Source organism: Notamacropus eugenii, chromosome 3, assembly GCF_028372415.1.
Source record: "Notamacropus eugenii isolate mMacEug1 chromosome 3, mMacEug1.pri_v2, whole genome shotgun sequence".
NCBI classification, from domain to species: Eukaryota; Metazoa; Chordata; class Mammalia; order Diprotodontia; family Macropodidae; genus Notamacropus; species Notamacropus eugenii.
The window spans coordinates 45,230,218-45,255,809 of NC_092874.1; the positions used below are offsets into that span (position 1 = coordinate 45,230,218).

General features: G+C 40.2%; 1 protein-coding gene across 11 annotated transcripts in view; it reads left to right on the top strand.

Moving 5' to 3' along the window:
* TRAK1 (trafficking kinesin protein 1) overlaps positions 1-25,592 on the top strand; it is a 139,363-nt gene that overhangs the window by 22,635 nt on the left and 91,136 nt on the right. For 10 of the 11 annotated variants that reach the window (XM_072651454.1, XM_072651452.1, XM_072651440.1 and 7 more), the window contains exon 2: positions 12,615-12,809. Coding sequence is in view for 8 of the 11 variants with exons in the window: in XM_072651440.1 (XP_072507541.1) it covers positions 12,615-12,809 (195 nt within the window). In the remaining 3 variants the exon portion in view is untranslated. Of the gene's footprint in view, positions 1-101; positions 1,516-12,614; positions 12,810-25,592 lie in introns of those variants that run through there. The other variant, XM_072651451.1, reaches the window with a different exon arrangement.

The following is a 25,592-nucleotide window of genomic DNA, read 5'->3' on the forward strand; positions in this document are numbered from 1 at the left end:
ATGTATACACATGTACGTATGTACACACACGTGTGTGTATATATATAGAGAGAGAGAGAGCTAAAGCATTTTAACCATCTAAAAAGTTTCATATAAAAAGCCAGCTTTTATTACTTAAGTCTTAAAAACAGTTTTTTAGTTCCTTGCCTCTGTGTCCCATTTTATTGATTTCCTACCTCTAACGGTCTATTTCTCTTCTACCTGTTCTCTTCCCTGTTGTTTCTGGTCACACAAATACACAGTCATTTGCTTCTTTCTCTTTTTGACTTGGCTTTTGAACCTAGCCACTTGGTGTTCCCTTTTGTTTGCATGACTGAAGTTGCTTCTTCTGCTTTAATGAATCTCATCTGGTTGTGGGGTGGTTTAAATCTTTTAAAGCATGCCTCTGATCAAAGCATTCCCACCCTTAAAACTTTCAGTGGCTCATCGTGTGCTGAATAAAAGTGTAAACTCCTTGGATTTGTGTTCCAAGCCTTAGGTAATTTGATCCCTAGTTCCTCCACATTTTTCCTTCAGTCAATCCAGACTTTTAAGGGGCGAACCACGTTCACAGATATTAGACTTTCCCTTTGCCACACCCTTTTCCCTTCCTTAAATCCTATCCTTCAAGGGCTATCTCAGTCCCCGCATCTCCAAGAAGCTTTGCCTTCCTCTACCCCAAAACTGGATGATGGTATTTCCCTTATCTGAACTTTGTATGCATTTTGTGTGCACTTTTTATGATTTTTGCCCTTTGTATCCCCAAACTTGGCAGAGTCCTTAGTGCATAGTAGTCAGTCAGTAATCATTCATTAAATGCCCACTATGTACCAGGAACAAAACTAAGCCCTGGGAGATACAAAGAAAGGAAAAAGGCAGTTTTTTCTCAGGCAGTTTACAAACTAATGGGGGAGAACAAACTACATACAAGATAAACTGGAAATAATCAACAGAGGGAAGATATTAGGATTAAGGGGGAATTGCTTCCTGTAAAGACAGGATTTTAGCTGGGACTTGAAGGAAGCCGGGAGGCAGAGATGAGGAGGGGAAGAGCATTCTATGCCTGGAGGACAGCCACCTAAAGTGCCTGGGGCAAAGAGGTAGGGAGTCTTATTTGTGTAGTAGCCTGGAGGTCATCATCCCTGGATCAAAGAGTACTTGGTGGGGAGAAAGGTATAAGAAGACTAAAAAGGAAGAGGCTTTGAATGATAGAGTATTTTATATTTGATCCTGGAGGCATGGGGACTGAGTAGGGAGTGACATGGTCAGACTTGTGCTTTAGGAAGAGGTTAATAAATACCTGATCAACTGTTTAAATCCTGGATCTAGAATATTGAAGTTAGATAGTTTAGGACCTCTTTTCCTTGTTTTTCTCTGTACCTTGCCCAATAGAGTATATGTGGCCAAGGGGTCAGACTCTAGTTCGTTGAACTTGTGGTATTGCACAAGGCTGAACTTTTAGCCTCTTTTTAGCTAACTTCCCTGGGAAAAGAAGCTTAGTTAAGTGACCATCTTGGATTGGAGTCTGTTCCTCAGGTACGTCCTTTATTTTGAATCTTTTGCATCCAGTTAAAGTTAGTTTTAGTCCAGGTAGCATTGTTGTCTTTTAAAGAGCTGGAATGAGGCACTAGTTCAGAATGCAGATGTCCCTGAGAACGTTCTACCGTAAATCTTGTCTCCATTTTATCCGTGTGACTTTGTGGAAAGAGAGCTGGCTTTGTGGTTAGGATACAGGGGTTCAAATCTCAACTCTGCTCCTTTCTACCCGAGGAACCTTGGCCAGGTTACTTTACCCCCTCGGGGCCTCAGTTGTCTCTGGGTCTCAGTTGTAAAATAAAGAAGTTGGATCCTTAGAGTCCAACTCTCAATCCCAAGAATGCCAGAAAAAGGAGTTTAGCTCTTTGTGTGTCATCTTCTCTCCTCCTTTCCTTTTCCCCTCCCACCTCTTGTTAGCTTTTTTTATGTCTTGCCTTTTTGTTTTCTCTTCTGAATGAGGAACTTGAAAGTACTAAAGGAAGAAGGCAGCTAAAAATCCCTCTTTGGTTTTGCTTTTGGGGGGTAAGGGGGAAGGGAGAAAAGAAAATGGCAGCATTAGGAGGCACAAGCCAGATCAAATAGAAAAGGTGTAGATGTAGCAATAGCATGGTAGATGGGTTCAGGTCCTAACTTTACTAATGAGTTGGTTTCTGAGTCGTTTCAGTTGTGTCCAACTCTTTGAGACCCCATTTGGGGTTTTCTTGGCAAAGATACTGGAGTGATTTGCCATTTCCTTCTCCAGCTCATTTTACAGATGAGGAAACTGAGGCAAACTGGGGTAAGTGACTTGCCCAGAGACACAGTCAGATTTAAACCCAGGAAGGCTCATCTTCCTGACTCCAGACCTGGCACTCTATCCACTGTGCCACCTAGCTTCCCTGTTACCTATTGTTTGTTGTTTTTGTAGATTACTTCCAAGGACCCTTCTAATTATTTTTTCCCCTGTAATTGAGTTGTCATTTATAAAATGATGAAAAATAGTTTTGGGGGCATTGTACCTTGAGGTTATGTTACCTTTGCAGTGGGTCTCAATGGACACTAGATGGCAATATTGGCTATCACGTATTATTCATTGAACAAGAACTTGGATTCCATGAAGATAGATACACTGTATAAATAACCTGCAGATAGAAGCTTGCCCTCTCTATTTCCATTCTTGGGAAGGGACTCACAAAATATTTGTAGAAGTCTTATCCTGAAGGCAAGATGACAGAGTAGTGGGATCATGAAAGTAGGACAAAGTACCTCTGGGATCTTGACCAAGTCATTGGGGGCAGCATGCTCCAGTGACAAGGACCCTCTAGCTTTGAACTTTGAGAATCTGAATTCAAATTCTGTCTATGCCATTTACTGCTGCTTGTGTGACTTTGGGCAAATCTCTTAACTTCTCTGAGCCTCAGTTTCCTCATCTATAAAATGAGGCAGTTGGATCAGCTATAACCTCTAAGGTCCCTTCCAGCTCTAAAGCTTGACCGTATGATTTTAAGATTTAAAACACCCGGGGCTCAGTTCCTTATTTTATAAAATTGACTTGATCTTGAATATCCCCTTATTTCTTGTCATTCTAAGAACTCTTAGGATAAACTATGATTAATACTTTCCCACAGGTATTGCTAGAAGTCTTTTATATCATTGTCAGAGACCTCTGATCCTGTTGAGTTGGACATTCCTTCTTTTAGCAGACATTTTCATACCTATAGCCTATAATAAATGTTGTCTTAGTCAAAGAAGTTAAGGGACTTGCCTGTGATCACACACCTAGGATGAATCAGAGTAGGAACTTGAACCCTACTTTCCATAATTTTAACTCTCTCCACTGTGCCGTACTTCCTCTCTTTTTTTTGATCCTGTGTGTGTACATATGTGTATATGTATCCTTCCAGTTTTCCCATATTAAGAAGTACCCCATCAGTAAAGTAGTATGCTTAAAAATTCTTAAGACCAAGTATAGGGTTTGGTGAAGGAACTGGATTGGAATACTTGATTTATCCATTATCAAATAAATGTGCTCTCTTTGGTCTAGGATGATGGTGTTTGTAATTCAGCAGCAGTAGGACAATGTACTGAGTTGCTTTTGTGCAGTGGTGACAGAATGCACTGAACCATCCCCACTGACAGATGGAAGCAACAGCTTTGTCCTCATTAGCATCCATTGCCTTTTCTCTATGTTGACTGTAATACTCAGTGTTTAAAAAAATCAAGATCACTAATTCTCTGTAACTGACTTATTAGCGTATTTCATCCAGGAAATGGGTAGTTTCTTATCATAATTATGCTGTAAGTTGTCATTTACAGATCACCGGAGCCATAACTTTTATGGGGCAAAAGGGGCTTTGTCCTAGGGCACTAACATTTAAGGGGCTGCGTTTTACAAATTATTTCTCTCAAAACAGCTCTCTGAGGTTGATAATGTTAATCATTACTCCCCTCATCTTATAAATGAAGACTTTCGGAATCAAATTATGTGGGCTGGAATGTGATTCCAGGTCTTTTGTAATCTTCCCATTGTACCATCTCTGTTGCACAGACAACTGATTTTTACTATATGTAAATGAACTGTCAGAGGTAAAATCAGTATATATTCAGTACGCTAGAACTCTGCTTTGGAATGATGTTAAAAGATATTGGCTCCCCAAATGCTTTGTCTTGGATCTACTCCTAGGCAGTTTAAAAATACTGAGAGAATCTAGTCATGCTGTCTCTGTAATGCAGTGAGTGTGCACTTGAACATAACTGTCTACAGTAATATTGCTGCATACATACTTACCTCATTCATGGATCATATGGTCATAATTTTAGAACTAAAAGGAAGCTGAGAATTCATCAGACTTAATCTCATTTTTTCAGATAAGGAAACTGAGGCCAAGAGGTTAGTTAAGTCCATAAACATTTATTAAGCAACAACTATGTCCCAGTTACTGTGCTCATAAATCTTGGGAATACAAAGAAAGGCCAAAAATAGGGGTCCCTGCCCTCAAGGAGCTTACAGTGGAAATCAGTGGGAGCAATATGCAAATGATTTATGTACAAACATATAGATATGAGAGGATAATATAGAGATAATCACAGAGGGAAAGCACAACAGCATTAAGGAGGAGAGGGAAAGGCTTCTTATGGTAAAAAAATGTCTGAGGGATTTGAACTCAGGTCTTCTTGACTCCAAATACAAATACAAAATACGAAACCCTAATTCATGGAATTAGAGGTCCTTCCAAAACCCTGTTTCAAAAAACCAAAAAACCCACAACAACTGACCAATGTCTCACTCACTGAGAAGTGAGGAATGGGGATCTCTGCCAAGTCATTTCCTTTCCTTCTACAATTAATGTGTTCTTTCTGGTAATGAGGCAACAGGTAATAAGGTGGTACAAAACGAGCCCTTTTCTGGGAAATATGTCTTAACTATAGGACCATTTTCCTACCAGCCTCTTTGTAAATACAAACAGAACACAGTCTTCTGTTACAGTTTCTTTGAGAATTATAAGATGAGTATGACGCAGTCAGAGCTGGTGTGGTATTTGCATTTCTTTGTTCAAGTTTAGTATTTTATTGCACTCCCATCCCACCCTTCCTCCCCTCCCTGGTTCATTATCAAGTTTATGAAAAGATGCTTTGTTATTACTCTCTTGACTTGGCCAGACTTCCTGAAACACTGATCACATTGTCTTCAGATGCTTTTCCTATAGGTGATTTGTCCTTTTCCATAGTGACCCAACTTAGATCAGGGGCATATTCTATATTATCCTGTTTCTTTTCCTTGAGCACAGACCTCTTAGAATTCTCTTCTTCCTCAGAAACTGTTGGAGTCATCACTCCTATTCCCATGACTTTGTTCTTGTCTTGGCTGGTCCTAATTTTGAGCCACGTAGGGGAGATCTGATTTCTAGAGCATTTTAAATGATAGTCATTTATTTAAATCTTTCCGGGCCTCTCTGCAACCTCCTATCTCTTCTTTGCATCATGCATTGGATTCTCGGGATTCTGGTTTTCGCAGATTTTCATCAGGGTCTTGGACAGCAGAGCCCTGTTTCCCTCAACATAGTCTTCTGCTGGTTGGGTCTTGCTTTCAAACATGATTGTGCTGCCCTTCCATTTTCAAGCCCTTATCCATTGTCTTGGGTCTATCTTCTGATCTGACTTTCTGGGGAATGATCAGAATCCTTTTCACCCTTACATTTGGGATGCTTTCTAAGAAAGCCTAGGTGTTTCTTCAATGCCAAGATCAGACTAATTGTTTTCTTTTTAAACTTGGTTTCTCTCACACAGTTGCTCAGGTGCTTTGAAATAAAGGAAAATAGTCTAGCATGGAGCAACATATGATACTGACTATGTCTCTATCTGACTTCCACCTTTCCTCCCTCCACCACCCTCCAATTCTTATTGGGCATGGAAGGGAAGAAAGACTGGGCATTTTTCTTTACTTAACTTCCTTTTCATTAGTGACTCTTTGCAAAATCTTAGGTGAGTTACAGGGGATTGGGAAGTTAAGAGAAGAAAAGAGAAGATTTTTGTAGTCTGTTCAAGCTTGAGAATTCTCTTTCTTTCTCTGCTCTTTATTATACTAATGACAATAATAACATTTATATAATGTTTCAAGTTTTACAGAGTACTTTGCTCACGTTGTCATATTATCCTCCTGGTATGCTGGGGAGGTACGTGCTGTTATTGTTACCCCCATTTTACAGATGAGTAAACTAAGGCAGAGGTTAAGTGACTTGTCCAGGAGAACACAGCTAGTAAGTGTCTAGGGTTAAATTTAAATTCAGGTCTTCTTCACTCCAGGTCAGAACTCTATCCATTGTGGCACCTAGCTAATGCTTTCTCATTAAGCAATGAGAAAAAGTCCGAAAGGGTAAAAAATCCTTACCTCTGGAACATTCATTGAATCTGGAGTCTGAGGGATCCAAGTGCAAATCCAAGCTCTTCCAACCTTCTGTTTCTTGATCTGGAAATTGAAGAGGATGGACTCAGTAACCCCTAAGGTCCCTTCTAGTTCTAAATCTGATCCTCCTCTGAGCAGTTATCCCAGGATCTTCTTATCCCCTCCCCTACCTTTAAAAGTCCAGCTCTGGAATCATATGCGTCCTTGGAGACAAACTCAAGTGTCACTTTCTCCATGAAACCCTTCTTGATCTCTCTTTTCCTCTATCTCTCATGATGTTGGTCCTCACTCATGATACTCTGTCTCTCATCTCGGAATCTCCACCCCCTCACCTTTGTTTATTAGTTGGGCTTCAACCCAAGGCATTTCTTGGTCCTTTGAGCTCCTAGTGCCTTCTCTTCTAAGGTTACTTTCTAGCTACCCTATATGTATCTTGTATGTATCTACTTAGTCATTTACATTTTCATTATTAGACTGTCTCTAACTTTGTTATTTACTTTACTACAGAACCTGAGGAAAGCTTCTGTCTTTGCCTTGTACCCCTAGTCCTTACCATAATGCCTACCTCGTAAGTGGCCAAGTGCAGTAACCTACTAATAAGTGTAAGTCACTAAGTAGTAAGTGACTAAGAAGTGCACATATAGAATTTTTGGCCTCAGGAGCTAATCTCTAACCTGGAATTTAATCCTCCTTTGTCTGTGGCTAGTAAGTGCCCTGGGGATTGAGGATTGAGTGTTAGTGAGCAGTTAGTTAGCCCACCTGGTTTTAGCTCATTTATTTTTTCCTTTTTAGTTTTGTTTATTTAGTTTTTCTGCTGAGATTGTAGCATTTGGTCCCTTACTAGTTGCCTAAAACTATTTCATTTCATGGAAGACAATTCTTACATTGTTTCCTCTAAGATGGGTATTATCTCTTATGCATCCCTGCCTTTCTTCAAAATCATTATATGCCAGGCTTTGCTTTTCCCTTTCTCACCCTTCACCCTGTGTTCTTTCACTGTTTTCCTGCTATTTACTCAATTCTGGTGTTTTTCTGAGCCTTTCTTCCTGATAGCTACTTTCCCCTTTTGCCTCCTTGTTGCATGAGTGTATGCTGTTCTTGTTTTTTTTCCTCCCCTCTAAGTTCCTCTCTGCCATTCCCAGTTTTGTAGGGATGTTTATGCACCCTTATCTTTCTCTTGCCACTAAAAATGCCATTCAGTAATCACTGAGTTCTGCCACTCCTAGTGCCTGCCTCCTTTTCCTTGCTAGTTTGGAATCTCTACAAGAAGCTGGTGTTTCCCTGGTAACACAGGCAAGAAAGTCTGGAAGCCCCATCCAGCTGCCACTTTATGTGCTTAAAAGCCTGTTAAGGAGTAGCAGACATCATAATTTCAGCAGCAAAGCTCCCACTGCCTGTTAGATCTCATGTTGGATGCTACTGATTTTGTAAAGACTAAATCTTGGATCTGATTCCTTGATGGTGGTCTGCCATAATGCCAGGCAAGGTCATGTGGATTCCTGAGTAAAAGGCATCCCACTCTTCTCCGTTTAATTCAGTTCAACATACAAGTGTTAAACTCCTACTGTGTGCCTAGGTACTGTACTGAACCCTGGAAATACAAAAATAACAATTATAATCCTTGTCCTCAGTAAACTCCATTTAATGGGGGGACAGAATGTAATGACGATGATGGAAATAATAACTAACATTTGATGTAGCATTTCAAGGAATCCTTTGCATATGTTAACTCATTTGATCATCACCCTGTGAAGCAAGTACGTGAGTTGTTGTTGTTCAGTAGTTTCAGAGCCCATCTGAGATACTAGAGTGGTTTGCCATTTCCTTCTCCAGCTCATTTTACAGGTGAGGAAACTGAGTCACAGAGAAGTAAAGCGACTTGTCTGTGGTTACTTGACTGGTAAGTAGTAGAGGTAGGATTCGAACTTAGTCCTCTCTTGACTCCACTTCCAGAATTCTTTCGAATGAACCATCACCCTGCCTGTACAGGGCATATGAGAAAATGAAAGGTAATAGGAAAAAGAACAGTAGTTGCTGAAAAGGTCAGGGAAGAGTTCCCAGAGGAGGTGGAGCAGAGCGGAGCTCTGAAAGAACAATAATGTATTTGGAAAGACTGGGATGGAAGAAGAACATTTCAGGCAACAGGGACTACTAGCTTGTGGGAATGTCCAAAAGTGGGAGCCAGATAGTGGACTTTGAGTAATGAGATCTCTGGAAGAGAAAGTTCTAGTCAGATAGTGCCAGGCTGGGGAGCCTGTATTTTATCATAGACTATAGGCAACCTTATAGTGACTTGGTCAGACTTGTGCCTTAGGAAGATTGTTTTATCAGATTGGAGAGAGTGGAGAGACCACTCCCAAGAGACCAATGAGAAAGCTATCCCAATCATCTGGGGGAGGGCATGGTGGTAGCTATGTGAATGGAGAGAACAGGACATATATATGAAAGATGTCATGGAGATAGGATGCCTCTCAAAAAGAACTGCAACTTGGCGACTCTAATCCCCACCACATTCTACCTTACATTGTATTTGGTGTATATTCCATTAGAGTGGAGGATTATTATCCTTCTGCCTGAGAGGGCAGTTGGAAAGGCTTTCTGAAGGTCATAGCATTTGAGCTGAGCCTTGAGAAATGAAGGACTCTTCACTCTTCTAGATCAGGTTCCCTGGGTCTTGTCTTGGCATCTCTGGTGCCGTATATTATTCTTATTATAAGGGCTCAGTGTTTGCTGAGTGTAGCTTCTATTCTCTGAGAGCTCTCCCTCTGTGCAGGAAGAAGCAGGCACAGAATTAGAAGAACAAATGTGGAGGGGAAAAAATGCATTTGAACCCTGCCTTGTTTTAGGATACCTTATCCCTGCAGTCATCCTAGGAGGGTTTGGAGAACGTGATACTGCCTTGGCCATGCTTTACACTGTAAATAGGTTGACCTTCAGCTCAGTGAATGTGGAAGGGGAAATCAAATACCAGCTTGGTTTTTCTTGGTGAATCTGGCACTCTGACAGAATCTTTTCATGTGACAGTATTACTAGACAAAAGAATCTCTCTCTCTCTCTCTCTCTCTCTCTCTCTCTCTCTCTCTCTGTCTCTCTCTCTCTGTCTCTCTCTCACACACACACACACACACACACAGACACACACACACACACACACACATAAAAACTAATTTTTTTTAGCCCCCCATTCCTCCAAATCAATGGCAAAGAAAAAATCTGACTGTTGAGCCGATTTTTGTCCTTGGGAACTCCCTCCCCATAGGGATGGGTCTGTGTACAACTCTTGGTTTCCTGGTGACAGAGGCTGGCACCACTTTGGAGAGGCTAGGCTTGGGTGGCGCACAGACGTGCTCCGACTGCCTCATCCTATCGTGAGGCTAGCTTTGTTCACACTTTAGCCAGAAAATTTCATCTGCTGTATGGCAACTTCTTGATCCTGAGTGATCTTTTGACATTTGATAGGGACTTTCTGGTGTTGGTAAATAGCTGAAGAGGTTGCCGTTTAAAAAAATGTTTTTTTATTTAGGAAATGTGTCTTTCAGATGCAAACCAGTTAGGGAAACTAATGAAACTGTTAAATGTTTCAAAGAAAGCATTTGGTTTATTATTCCTCCTGAATATTCTCTTCTCCATCCTCAGCGACCCCCTGACCCCCCTCCATACTCCCAGTAATGGGAAGTTGTATGGGAAGAAATAGGAGACATCAAATGCAATCGACTTGGAAGGCTGCCTCCCAGCCTTAAGGCTGTGACAACACCAGAGTCTTAGCCAGACCTTTCCCAAGTTAGGGCGCTATTTTATAAATGCCTAATTGTAATAGAATCACTCAGCCTCTCTGGGCCTCAGTTTCTTCATCTGTAAAATGAATATGTTGGACCAGGTGATTCTTTCTGCCTTAGACCTATGATCCTATAATTCAGTAGTCTCCCATGGTTTCTTTCTCTCTTTTTCTTTTTTTCTTCCTTTTCTTTCTTCCTTTTCTTTCTTTTCTTCCTTTTCTTTCTTTTCTTCCTTTTCTTTTCTTCCTTTTCTTTCTTTCTTTTGTTTCTTTCTTTCTTCTTTCTTTCTTCTTTTCTTTCTCTCCTTCCTTCCTTCTTTCCTTCCTTCCTTCCTTCTTTCCTTCCTTCCTTCCTTCCTTCCTTCCTTCCTTCCTTCCTTCCTTCCTTCCTTCCTTCCTTCCTTCCTTCCTTCCTTCCTTCCACCTGGATGTCCTATAGGTGTCTTTCAGTACTATGCTTCCATCATATTTAACAAAGTGTTTTGGGAGGTGTTTTACCTTCTAATTAGGTTAATATAAAGATAAAAAATATTTATTTTTTTCTCTTCCCTTTTTGGTATTCAGAAGCCTTGTAGCCCGTTTTATGTAGTAGGACATTTAACAAATGTCATTAAATATGTGACTGGAAGAGAGGAAAATAAAACTGACTTTGAATGGGGTGATATGGGGTAGGCTTTTAAAGTTCTTCTTTCTGACTGTGGCAACACCCTGTATTCCTGACCTAAAACAACCCTGGTCCTTGTGCCCAAATACGGTTGGGCTAAGTGACGTCCAAGGCCTCTCCAAGGTCCTTCTCTGAATCTCTGCTCCAGTGATTGCAGGTGAAGGCAGGGTTGCCTTTCAGAGAGATTGCAAATGGATTGTTTTAGGCGAATTCTAGTGCCTAAAGGTCAACTGCTAGTCAATAATATTAATGATCTTTCTGTTTGTATGGGTGTTCCCAGCACTTAGCGTATTTCCTGGTACATAATAAGTGCTTGCTGATAATAACAATAATAGTAGCTGACATTATATAATGCTTTCAGATTGGCCAAGCTTGGACATATTATCTGACCTCATCCTCACAATAGCCACACGAAGTAGGTGTGATCATTGTTGTTAGTGAGTTGTTTCAGTTGTATCCAACTCTCCATGACCCCATTTGGAGTTTTCTTGGCAAAGACACTGGAGTGGTTTTCCATTTCTTTCTTCAGCTCATTTTACAGATGAGGAAACTGAGGCAGGTGGGGTGAAGTGACTTGCCTACGGTCACACGGTCCCCGGGGCCAGTTTTGAAATCAGAGAGACGAGTCTTCCTGATTCCAGGTCCAGCGCTCTGCATTGCACCACCTTGTCCCCACTGAGTAGACAAAGAGGTGGAACCTGAGAGAGATTCAGTGACTTTCCTTTGGTCACCCAGCTAGTAAGTGCCAGAGGCAGGATTAGAGCTAGCACCTTTCTAACTCCAGCACTCTATCCACTAATAACAATAATAGTATTCATTTGTAATTATAGTAGCATGTTGATAATGTAGAATATGTCACATTAAATAATTTTGTAGAGATTCTCATTCTAATCTGATCTTGAGTCTAATCTTGATTCAAATGAGAGGGAACGTAAATATTATCGGTCAATTGTATAGTGTATAAATGTTAAACATACGCAGCGTATACATAGCCCTATAATAATAATATTAATAAAAAATACTAATTAGGGATAGGGACTGCTCATGTGATTTCATTGGTATGGGGAACTCTCAGGTGAGGAAATTTCTGCTACCAATGCAAATTAGTGCTGAGAATTGCCTAGAACAGCGGTGGGGAACCTGTGGGCTTCAGGCCAAATGTGGCCCTTTAGGTCCTCAAGTGCCCCCCTTTGACTGAATCCAAACCTCACAGAACAAATCCCCTTAATAGAAGGATTTCTTCTGGAAAACTTGAATTCAGTCAAAAGGACACATGTAGCCTCAAAGCCGCAGGGTTCCTACCCCTGGTCTAGAGCACTGTGCAGTTAGGTGACTCAGCCCAGGCCACAGTTAGGAGGTTTCAGAGGTAGGATTCTAATCTAGATTCCAGTGAGAGGCAATGTTGCTTGTGTAAACTGGGATTGAGATCGAGAAGAAAAATGAAACATAGGAATTATCTCCAAGGAATTTGCAATCCCCTTAATTAATAAACAAGCCCAGATACCCTGTGGATCCTAAGTAGGGGTAGCTGGTTTGAGTAAGCCATGCTAAGAGGCACATGGCAGAAGTAAAGTAGGAGGAATGTTTTATGGAAGCCCAAAACTGTAGGCATTAGATGTGGAAAAGACCATAAAGACCATTTAACCCAATCTCCACTTCATTTAGCAGATGAGGAAACTGAAGTTCAGAGATGTTTTTCCTGCTACCCAGAGTCCCACAGCTTATTATTCCCAAAGTGTAAATAGGTCATCCCTGATGTCTTAAATCTTTCTTTTCAGATGTGTGCAATAGTACTGATCTTCCTGAAGTTGAAATCATCAGTCTGCTGGAGGAACAACTGCCCCATTACAAGCTAAGAGCAGACACCATCTATGGTTATGACCACGACGACTGGCTTCATACCCCTCTCATTTCACCCGATGCTAATATCGACCTAACAACTGAACAGATAGAAGAGACGCTGAAGTATTTTCGTAAGTGGCCATCCTTTTTAGGTTTGATAGTCTTGTTCTAGTCTGGTGTCAAAATTACTGTGAAAACTGACCAAATCCACTTTCAGAAGCAATACTGGAGGTGTTTTCCCAATCAGCACAATCTATTAAAATATTTTATTTTTCAATCAACAAGCATTTCTTTTCTCTTTTGGAAGATGAAAAGGAATAACAAAACTGCTTTAAAATATGCAGAATCAAGCAAAACATATTCGTGCATTGACTGTGTCTAAAAATGTTTATTTCATTCGCATCTTGAATCTATCACCTCTTTATCAAGAGGTGGGGTAGTGTAGATCATCTCGAATGGGGACTGGCCATTGCATTGACCAGAGTTCTTAAGTCTTTCAAAGTTGTCTCTTTACAATGTTCTTATTGTTATATACATTATTCTTCTGGTTCTGCTCACTTCACTCTGCATCAGTCTATACAAATCTTCCTAGGTTTCTCTAAAGTCATCCCCTTTGATCATTCCTTACAGTACCATAACATTCTATCACCTCCAGCTCTTCTCCAATCAACGGGCACCCTCTGAGTCTCCAGTTCTTTGTCACTACAAAAAGAGCTACTATAAATATTTTTGTGCATATGGGTCCTTTTCCTCTTTGATCTCTTTGGGGTCTTGGCCTGGTAAGGGGGACAAAGGGCATGTAAAATTTAGTAACTCTTGGGATATAGTTCCATGTTGCTTTCCAGAAAGGGTATACTAATTCAATAGAATCTCTTCTTTCATCTTTGGTGAAGCTATTAAAGAAATTGGGTTACAGAGTTGAATTAGTCAGTCAGTCGATAGTATTTATTAAGTACCTACGATGTGCTAGGAACTGGAAAGCCAAACAGGTCATATATTATTCATTTTGTTAAATATTGTCCAATTCTATTTAATCTGGTCCTGGGAGCACTTGGGAGAATTGTGGGCCTCCTGTTTGACATGCAGGTAGAGCAGTTAGGTAGTGCCATAGTGGGTAGAGTACCAGGCCTTGAGTCAAGAAGACTCATCTTCATGAGTTCAAATCTGACCTCAGGTCCTTACTAGCTGTGTGACCCTAGGCAAGTCACTCACCCCTATTTGCCTCAGTTTCCTCATCTATAAAATGAGTTGGAGAAGGAAATGGAAAAGCACTCCAGTATCTCTACCAAGAAAGTCCCAAGTGGGGTCATTGAAGAGTTAAACACAACTGAAAAATGACTGAACCCGGAAACTCTTTTTGATTTTGTTGTTTTTAAATGTCAGAGATGGAATCTGAACCCGAGTCCTGCACAGTGCTAGATTTACTATGCCATGCTGCCCTCTTAATTTCAGCATTAATATAATAATTTATAACCATTAGTATACATGACACAATATTAGATTGAGGAGCCAGATTTGGAATCAGGAAGACTTAGGTTCAGGGCCTGGCTTTCAGATACACTAGCATTGTGCTCCTGGACAAGTCACCTCTTTTTTCTAATGACAAGCATCCTTTCTTCTGTCCCCACAGACAATTCGATGATATGTAATTTGTTCCTGACAAACTTAATCTTCAGGGGTAAAGGGAGTTTCCACATTGGGTGTTCCCTTATGGTCCTGAGAGCTTACAAGTCCAGAGCTTGAAGCTTCCCTCCTCTCTCCTCCCCCAAATCATAATGACCAAATTATAGGATCATAGATACAGGCCTGGAACAAACCCAAGTACTTTCCAGTACTTTCATTTAACAGATGAGAAAAATTGAAGCCTAGAAAAAATTCAGGTCTTCCAATGTCAATTTCAGACATTTCCTGCCCCCCTTCCCCATACTATCTCCTATTATAATTAGTTTATTGCCTAGTCAAAGGGGTGGTGAGGTTTGAATTCAAAGAACCACACTTGAGGGACCTAGAGGACCACATGCGGTCTCGAGGCTGCAGGTTCCCCACTCACCCTGGTGTGTTATATTTCTTCAGATTATGTTCGTATCATGATAGGTTAGGTGATGCCTCATTAATCTAGATATTGCAGACTTGAAATTGATGGTAATTCAGACCAGACTGAATTGACAAATAACGGCTGTCCAATCTGAAGAGAAAAAGGACAGAAAAACATTTCCAAGCCTCTTAAATAATCAACTTCAGTGGCATCTATTTCCACATTGAGTATTTAATTACAAATGATTCTTTGGTACTCATTAACATGGGCCCAGGAGCCCTATCTGTTCTCAGCAGAGTTGTCAGTAATTAGTTTGCTTGACTGCAATAATGCGGCATTTTCTTTAAAACAAAACAAAAACTTCTATCCTTCAGTGTGCTTACATATTCATTCTAAGGACATGTAGCTTCACTTTGTTATTTCCAATTAGCACTTACTCTGGCTGTTGACTTGTAGGGAGTCATGTTTAGTTTAAAATGAACTCTGTGTTTGTCCTTGACACATGCCTCAGATACCTTATGGGCGGGGGAGCCCATGGAAGGTGAGCCCATGCTGGAGCTGAGAAGAATGTAAATATGGTTCTGCAATTTATTAACAATGGAAGGTGACCCCTGTGACATTACAGAGAGCACCTTATCAGGTCACTCCCTTTGCTTATGCTGTCTGTCGCCAGGCATTTGGGATGTTTTGGACAAAACAGGGAACAAAGTCCTTGTTAGTTGACTTACTAGTTTCTTTTTGTTTTTGGAATGAAAATAATTTGTTCCCTCCCACTTTCTTGTAGATACTCTCACTATGTCAACAGATAAAATCTTTTTACTTCTGGTGGCTGTCTCTAAATTTTACCATGGCTACAAAAAACCCCCTAAATTGAATGCTGATCAGAGGAGTAACCATTTTAGAGACGTTTTTATCATTAAAAAATGTTCAGAGATCTGAAAGTTGGACAGTGATACCTAAAAAGGGACATACATGGGTATGTCCTCGGTTGTATAGTTAAGTGAAAGTTTTCCTTTTGGATGGATTTGGAAGAATTACAATAAGATGTCGATAAGACTTTTGGGGACCGGTCCTGTGGCCTGTCTATGCTTCATTTAAATTGAATCCAAGGATAATTATGCATCGTGCCGCTCTGTGGTCCCTCACAGTGGTGAGCACATTGTAGGTACCAATTCTTCCAACATCTTCAGTTTCATTTTGTGTGAGCCCTTCCTTCTATCGATGCAGATCACAACTTTCCCCTGTTTTTGTAGAAGGTCTCATCCCTTGGTGGTCATCACTGTCTGGGGATGAGGATTTCATATTTTCTTAGTCTGGAACTCAGACCAAATGCTTTACCATCTCAAATCCCACCTTCTACGAGAAGGCCTTTCCTAATCTCTTTTAATTTCAGTCTTCCTTCTGTGGATTATTTCCAATTTGTCCTGTGTATATCTTGTTCCTACATAATTGTTTCTTCCATTAGACTTCACTTTGGGGGTTCCTTTTGCCTTACTTTGGGGAGGTGGGTGACTCGGTGGATAGATCCTGGACCTAGCGTTGGGAAGACCCAAGTTCAAATGCTGCCTTAGACACTTATTAGTTATATCATCCTGGAGAAATCATTTAACCTCTGTCTGCCTCAATTTCCTCAATTTTAAAATGAGGATATTAACAACCCCTACTTCAAAGGGTTGTCTTGAGGATCAAATGAAATAATGACTGTAAAGCTCTTAGTGCTTAGTAGATGCTTAATTAATGCTTATTGGCTGACTAACCTAATTGGCCTTAAACTCTATTACTACAGCCTTTAGGAAGACAGGGTCCACCTCCAAGGCATAGTGGAGGTCTGAAACACCAAATTCAACATTTTAACAGTCTTGTATTGACTCAAATGTGCATCATTTTCCCTTAAATCTTGTTGTTTAATTGTTTCATTTGTGTCTGTCTCTCCATGATCCCTATTGGGGTTTTCTTGGCAGAGATACTAGAGTGGTTTGCCATTTCCTTTTCCAGCTCATCTTATAGTTGAGGAAACTGAGACAACAAGGTGAAGTGACTTGCCCAGATTTGAACTCAGGAAGATGAATCCTCCTGCTTTCAGGCCCACCGTGTTAGTCAACAAGGATTTGTTAAGTACCTTCTGTATACCACACACTATGCTAGGTGCTGGGAGATGTAATTTAAAATCTGACTGCGTGTTCTGCCATATCTGAAGATGAGCTGGAAGAAACCTTAGAGGTCAGTTAGTTTTTTACATTTAAGGAAAGTGAGGCCTAAAGATCTTACATGACTTATGTCTAAGGTCATGTAGTTAAACTGAAGAGACAGGTCTTGAACCCAGGGCACAGAGTAGAGAATATTGGTCAAGAAGACCCAGGTTCATATCCAGCCTCAGATACTTCCTACCTCTGTAACCCCAGGCAAGTCACACTTAACCCCTCCGGGTCTCAGTTTCCTCATTTGCAAACTGAGAAGTTTGTCCTCACTGACTTTCAGGATCTCTCCCAGCCCTCCATCTGTGAACCTGCCATTTTTTTGACTACAAGTATTCTCTCCCCAGGATATGGAACGTTAAAAAGCTTTCACAATAAAGATGTCGATTTTACAGATGATTTTTTGTAATTGCTTCTTTCTTAGCCTACTGGTACGGCCAGCTGAAACCAATTTACTTGTGATTTAAACCAAACAAATGGCTTCGTTTTGTCTACCTCCCAGTCATGGGAAAAGGGCAACAAGCTCTAATGCCTGCCTGAGCCTTTCCATTTCTAATCTTATATATTTTACTTTTAAAATAACTTCTTTATCAGTAAAAGTGTTTCACAATGATTTTGTGACTGCTACCAGGCCAATCAGAGGAAAATCTGGGTTACGTGTTGGAACGGATTAAAGAAAAATCCCTTTCTTTCCCTCTTTTCTCTGTGCTGGAAGCTTTGCTTTTTGTTTGTGTGTTTGGTTGTCTTTTTGCTTTGATAAAACCAGCTCTCAAATAGTTATAGCTAAGAACAGAGAGGCCTCCCAGCATCTGATTAGACTTTTCCCATTTTACTGAGTGGTCAAATAGCCTTTTCCACAGGGAAAACGATGGATCTCTTTTTTGTCTTTTCTTTTTTCTTTTCTATATTTCCTTCCTTCCTTCCTTTTTTCTTTCCTTCCTCTCTTCCTCTCTCCTTTCCCTCCAGTATGCATCATGACTTACAATGATCCTTAGCAATTTGTAATAATGTAAATAACCAGTGGCATACATGAATATTTAAGCTTTCCACAATAATTTCGCTCACTTTGGAATATCTCACTTATCCTGAATGCCTCCTTCTCTCACGTATCTAATTAGCTGCCAAATCATGCTGATCCCACCTCCACAATATGCTTGCTACATCTGTCCCCTTTTGCTGCCCATGGCCACCACCCTTGCTCAGGCCCTCTTCCCTTCTCACCAGCACCTCCCATTTGCTCCTCTTGCCTCCATGTTCTCTGCTTGACAATCCATCTTCTTTATAGCTACCAAACTATAATTCTCAAAACCATAAGTATAGTCATGTCACTCAAGCAGCTTCCATGGCTCCCTCTTGCTTCTCAGGATACAACATAAGCTCCACTGGCCATTCAAAGTCTTTCACAGTCTGGCTGTCTCTGCTGACATGTCACACTCTGCTCCACTTCATGCTTTTTTAAATAATTAAAGAATAATGGGGAATCTTTTATTTTTTATAACTATTAGTTAATTGTGCAGCACTGAAGATGTGGCTTGATAGAAAAAAGTGGAAAAACGCATCTTGTTTTCCTTCTATTTTTATTAAGGATATCTCATAGCTGGTGCCCCTGTCATTTCCATAAGTAAGTTAGAGAATGTAAGTGTATGCATACAGAACTATTAAGATATGTAGAGAATCAATACAGATCCTGGCCAGTCATTTGACATTTCGCTGCACACAGGCACAACTCTAAAAGCTTCTTATACTGATGATGAAGCACAGGTCTATTACCAAAAAAAAAAAAAAGGGAAAAGAAAGTATAATCATAGATTTGGTCATTCAGCTACTTTTCAGTTTCAGACTCTTCATGATCTGGGTTTTCTTGGCAAAGATACCAGAGTGGTTTGCCCTTTCCTTCTCTAGCTCATTTCATAGATGAAGAAACCAAGGCAAATAGGGTTAAATGACTTGCCCAGAGTGACACAGCTAGGTAAGTGTCTGAGGCTGAATTTGAACTCAGGTCCTCCTGACTCCAGGCATCCACTGTACCTCCGGGCTGCCCTATAATCATAGATCCACATATACATAAATATGGAAGGGAAAAGGAAGCGACTTCTCCATGATAACAGTCAGAGCTTTGAGGTTATACCGATTCTTAGAATTAGTGTTAGATAGGAAAACAGGAGGAAAGGACCTCCATCTATGGGACTTAAGTAAATACTTAACCCAAGATATCCTTACTGTGTGGGAGTAAGCCTCAGTCTAAAAGGTGACTTCATTTTTTTTTCCACACCCCAGGTCCTCTGGTGACCTTGTCAGCATGCCAAGAGAAAAAGATGTGTGCTCCTGGTGGGTTGACCAATCCTAACTGGCGGATGAGGGTGCTTGCTTTCTGAAAGCTTAGCTTTTCTAGATCATGTTTCACTCACCTAAAGTAAAGAAGATTAGATGGGATGAAAGCAAAAGATCCAAATCCCCCCTCATCTTTCAAGACCCTGAGGCCCAGAGAGGTTGTACCTTCTCCTGGATCACACAGAGAGTATCTGAGATAGGAGATGGACCTGGCTTTTCCTTGACTCTGCAGTCCTACACACACATACTCTGCAGTTCCCATTCAACAACAATTAGTTCAGCTTTTCCAGCTTATTCTTGAATCTTTCCCTTTGAAGAGTTCTTGGTCTAAATGACTTCTTTTTTTAAATTAAGGGGAGCAATGATCAGAAAATATCTGTCTGTCATGTAAGCAGCCTCCTTGGTCCTATTCCTTTAATCCAGTAGTTTTTCCTGAACGAACTTTAGGGCTTGAAAGTGCCCCCAGCCTCCTTGGTGGTCTTTGCACAGGGCACTCCTACCTCTCCAACTTCAGAGTGTTTTTTCTGACTGTCCCCCATTCCCAGACTCTTGCTTTTTAATTCTGCTTCCTGGCTTCCTTTAAATCCCCAAATAAAACATCACTTTCTACAAGAAACCTTTCCCAGTCCTTCATTTCGGTGCCTCCTTCCCTTGTTTCTCTCCAGTTTATCCTGTCTCAATCTTTCCTGTCCATAGCTGATTGTAAATGGGGGTTGCCTTCCCGGTTGGACTGGGAGCTCCTTGGAAGCAGGGACTGTCTTTTGTTTTTCTTCGCATCCCCAGCACCTGGCACATAGTAGGCATTTAATAAATACCAGTTGACCGTCTGCAACGAATGTGGCTCCCTCTTTCTTGCTGTATCATTGCAGTGATGTAGCAAGATCATTGCTCCCGGCTCCCTCTTTTATATGATCTTCTCCGGTCACAGAATAGTGTAGAATAAATCTGGATTGATCTCTGTAAATGAGGCGTTCTAGCTCTGGTTAAAAAAGTGGGCATAAACTTGTCAGGTTTGTGTTTGCAAGTGTCACTCTTGTTATATTCCTTATGCCAAATTCTCCTTTCTACCCTTCCCTGTGTTACTGGAAGGCATCTTCCTTTCTTGTCTCCCTAATGTCAATCAATCATTTTGCATTCCTGCTTTGTTTACTTTCATTATCCAGTCATTAACATTCATCTGCATAAATAACCCTTGCACCTGTCTCTGGGCCAAAGTCAGTATCTTCAGTCAGGTGCCGACCATCCCTGGGCTCCCATTCAGGCCCTGCTGCCATCTCTTTTTTCCTCATTCCTTTCATTTTGCTATCTTTCTGTTTAAGTTCAGTGCAGACAAACAGGCATCCATCTTTAGAATGTAGCCATGTCTCCTATCAAATCAAGGGTGGGGAAGGAACAGACCAGCAGCCAGGTGTGTTACCATGCTGTGTCCTTAGAGGCAAGCCAGACCCTTTAGCCCAGGTTAACCCTTTGTTGACTATTATAATGAGATCAAAAACCTCTGAACTTGAGGTTAGAACACTGGAGTTAGAATTCTGCCTTGTGTTTTTTAATAGCAGTGAGACCTTAGAGAAGCCAGTCAGCCAATCAGCAAACACCGCCAAGTGCCCCTTTTGGGGACACAAAGTCAGAATCAAATCATTCCTTCTCTCAAGAGAGTTTGCAATTTATCGAGAGATAGTTGCTGTCATTTTTCCCTCACTACTCTCTTTCTCCTTTCATTTATTGCTTGAATCCAATTCAGACAAAGAGGTGCCAGTCTTTAGGATGCAGCTATATCTCTGGGTTTGAAGAATCTGAGAAATCCCAGCAACCTGGATTTGATTTCAGTTCTCACCAGCTGTATGAGCATGGGGAAATTAAACCTCAATTTCCTCATCTTTGAAATGGAGTTACTAGTACCTGGGATAGCTACTTCTCAGGGTTATTGTAAGGGTCAAGTGAGATAATGGTTGGCACCATGCAAAATACTTAGTAAAGCTAAAAGCATTCTATAAATGTCAGCTGTTATTTGTCTCTCTTTAGTATTTAGAGTGAAAACATTAGAAAAAATCAATACATTGATGAGTTTACTGTTTGTTTTTAAACATTCTGATGTCAGGCAGCATTCAAAGACAAAGAGACATCTTTACTCATCTTTTGACCAAAGGTCAGAAGCACAAAGCTGTCTCATAATCAGTATATTCTCATCTTCAAAATAGCCTCTTTTCCTAGTTGCTAATGGATCAATTGATAGTTTTGGACTTGAAGATGACACAGCTGATGTCTTGGAAACCAAGGATAGGCGGCTTGCTGGGAAAATGAGTTCCCGACTAGCAGAACCTTCCACTGATCACCATATTTCAAGATGTATGGTTTTGTCTATATAGCTACTCTCCTCCACCAATGTGGATTATATTTGCTCTGTACGGTCTTCATCAGATATTGTCACAGAAAAAGCCCACCTCTTGGCCTGGCTAGACGTTGTGGTGAGCCTCCCTCTACTTAGAAAGACTGATCCTTGCATCAGAGATATCAGGCCATTATTCCCCAGGCTGATAGTTGAAATTATGACAACAGACAGGACCTTTTCCTCTAGGCTGGAGGATGATTGGTTGAAGGAAGTAGGGTTATTTAGCTGGGAGGAGAGATGATTAGGAGCTACATGCTTTGTGTTATCGAATTATCAAATATCTAATGGGCTGTCATTCTGCTTGACCTTAAATGACCAAAACTAATACTAAAGGTCATAAGTTATAGGGAGGAAGATTTTAGGTCAATATAAGTAAATATATGATACTGTAGTAGATGGCCCATGGACCTGGAGTCAGGAATATCTGAGTTAAAATCTGACCTCAGATACTATCTGTAGGACCCTGGGCAAGTCACTTGACCCTCTTTGCCTCAGTTTCTTCATCTGTAAAAGGAGCTGGAGAAGGAAATAGCAAACACTCCAGTATCTTTGCCAAGAAAACCCCAAATGAGGTAACAGAGAGTCAGACACAACTAGAAAATGACTTAACAATAAAAAAAGTAAAAGTTTCCCAATTCTTTTTTCAGGTTTATTCCTGTGGTTTCACATATACATTGGTATCTGTTCTGAAACTCAAGGACTCTTCACCATTTACTGTTACCTTGGGCAAGTTACTTACCTTTTCTGGGCCTCCATTTCCCTATCTGTAAAATGAAGAGGCTGACCTACATGGTCTCTATGGTCTCTTTCAGCTCTAAAATTCTGGGATCCAGAATTTTCCAACCATCTGGGTAGAGATCCTCTCACCTGTGAGGGCATCTGTAGTCACAAACCACATCCTATAAAAGACCCATAAATCTAACCATGTACACATTCTATTGTTATTTGTATCTAGATTTGTTATTTCATTGGTCAGGGCACTCATCATTAATTTGGACTGCTGATGAGTGTTTGTAATGTAGTCTTGGATAGCGGCTTGGGTTACTGAGAGGTTGAGACTTGCCCAAGAACATGTAGGTATAATGTTAGAGACAGGATCGAAGCCAAATCTTCTTGATTCTAAGGCAAACACTTTATTTTCATATACCATGCTTCTGTCTTTTCCCATACATATTAAAAATAAATTGTGTGTTCTCCAAATTTACTAATGAATGACAGAAATAATAGGGAGCCACTGAAAATCTTATAGCAGGATAGTGACCCATCAGATTTACGTTTTAATGAAGTTATGAGATTTAAAAAACCCCATAGATTCTAGGTCATTGATTTGACTTGCACAATAGAACATTTCCTGACCTTTCTAATGCAACAGATTTGTCAGACGAAGCATTTTTTGAATTCAAGATTTTTTTTGCTTGCTGCCTTGAGAACCGATGCTCTTTAATTGCATCTGTGTTGGTTCTGAGATAAATATACACATTACAACATGATCCTGAATAGCTGTAGTTACAGAGGCTAATTTTTCTTTTGTGATATGTGCATGTAAAATGATCATTGTGTACATGACTACCCATTGTATGCAGTTAGCTTTTATACTTCTGCAGTTTCTGAAATCTTCTCCCTCCTATTGGTTAACCCTGCTGTCCATTTACAACTTGTTCAAATGTAATAGGATTTTGCCTGAATGATATGGAATTTCAAGAAGTTATAGATATTTTCTTTTAAGAAAATTGACTTTTTTTATTGTTTTCATTTTTGTTCTTTAGAGGCAATGGAGGTTAAGTGACTTGCCCAGAGTCATACAGCTAATAGGTATCTGAGGCCAGATTTGAACTCCAGTCCTTCTGATTCCAGGGCTGATACTCTATCCACTGTGCCACTTAGTTGTATTATCATTATTTAAAAAACCCCCAGATACTTAAAAAAATCAGACAAGAGACCATATTAACCTATTAGAACTATATGGAAGGCAACAAATAACCTTGGGATTTTGTTTATTGTGGAAGAGAAGTTAAAAAGATGAGTCATTTTAATTTACTTTCATGTAGTCACCATGTATATTATTCTTGGAGAATATCACTCTGAACAAGTTCATTAAAGTCTTCCCTTGTGTCTCTAAATGTGTTATCTTCAAAAATCTGTATTATTTTTATTTTTTGCAGTGCAATTGTATTGCATCATGCCCATATGCTACAGTTTGTTTAGTCATTGAACATTCTTTGGGCTCCCACTTAGTTTCCAGTTTTTTGAGATTTTTTTTTGATCACACAAAGTATTACTATAAATATTCTGATGTGTATAAAGGTTTTTCTTCTTTGACTTCCTTGAGGGTTTGTCAGTGGGCATATTTATGCCCAGGGATCACCAGGGTCAGAGGGTATGAACAGTTTAGTGACTTTTCCTTCCTGTTTCCAAATTGTCTTTCAGAACAATTGGATCAGGTTACAGCTGCACCAGGCATTTATTAGTGTTTCTTTCTTTTCATAGTCCACCCAACATGGACTCCTTTCATCTTTACCTTCGCCAAGTTGTGTCATGCAAAAATCTTGGAACTCTTTTAATTTGCATTCTTTTTTTATTAGGGAATTGAAGCATCTTTCATTCGGTTGTTGATGGTTTGCAGTTCTTCTTTTAGAAACTGTTCATATCCTTTGACCACTTATCTATTGAAGAATGCCTGGTCTTACATATTTGTGTCAGTTCTTTTCCAGAGATACTTCATGCAGTTTTGTTGTTGTTTCTTCCCCCCATACCCTTTCCTTTTTTTATAGATTTAGTTAGAGTTAGAGTTAGAAAGGATCTTCAAGGTCATCTATACCAATCCCTCATTTTGCAGATGAGGAAATTGAGGCCAAGAGAGATTAAGATTAGCCTAAATTTGAATAAGTATTAAGTCACAGTGTCAGCATTAAAACTCAGAGCCTCCGACTCCAAATATAGTACTTTTTCCCATTGTATTCCTCTAATTCTCTCTTTTGTTTTTCTGGCTGCATTGATTTTGTTCAGTCAAAAAATTCTCATTTTCACATAATCCAAAGTGTTTGATCTATTCTGATCATCTTAGTCCTTTGTTTAGTTAAGGATTTCCCCCTCTAGCTCTAGCTGTGCGTGGGCTCACTTTGCTCATTCTTTCTGTTGATACTGATTTTATCTTCTTTAAGAGGCAAAATGGATAAGAAGGGGGAGACAGTGGGATGGAAGGATACTTCACAGATTAAGAATTTTCTTTTTTCAACACGTTGCCTAAGACAAAGCTGGAATGCTGTGGGAAATACATTCATTTACAGCTCGGCACTCTATGATCCGTCCCACCCCCACATAATCAACACAAACTTCAGCGAGTTAGGTGGAGGGTAGGTTATCGGAGGATCATAATTGTTGTACTTTGCATTTCCAGTTCATTTGTGATTCTGTAGTTGGTTCTTCATTAGCTGAGTGAGCACTAGGTCACAAGCAAGTACCAAGCTGGTTCAATCACCCTTCCTCTATTAAAGATTCTGCTGACATAAAGCAAATCCTTCTTCCCCTGAGGTTCAGATTAATTTTAATGATACAGTCAGAGATGCTGTAGCTTTTGGTGTCCAACTTTTGTCGAATTTCATCCTGTGTTTGAACCTATTATAAAAAAGCACAACCTTGCTTTTTCGTTTTTGATGGATGGAGGGGGTGAAAAATGTAGGGGGACTTTACATGTGCAGGAGGGGTGGTTTTATACCACTCTTGAAAGCAGCTTTTAAAAAAAACAGACGGAGAGGGAAGGGTAGTTAAGGATACATGCTGGCAAGCTGTTCATTAACACCATGCCATCTGCCATCAGAGTAGAATGACTGATGGCAACTGTGCTTAAAAAAAAAATCCAGGGTATCCCAAAGGCACCCTGTTATTAAACCGATTATTGTTTCAAGTCAATCAAGAGAGGAAAAACATTTTTGTGAAACATTATTTCATGCTAGGCTCATCTATT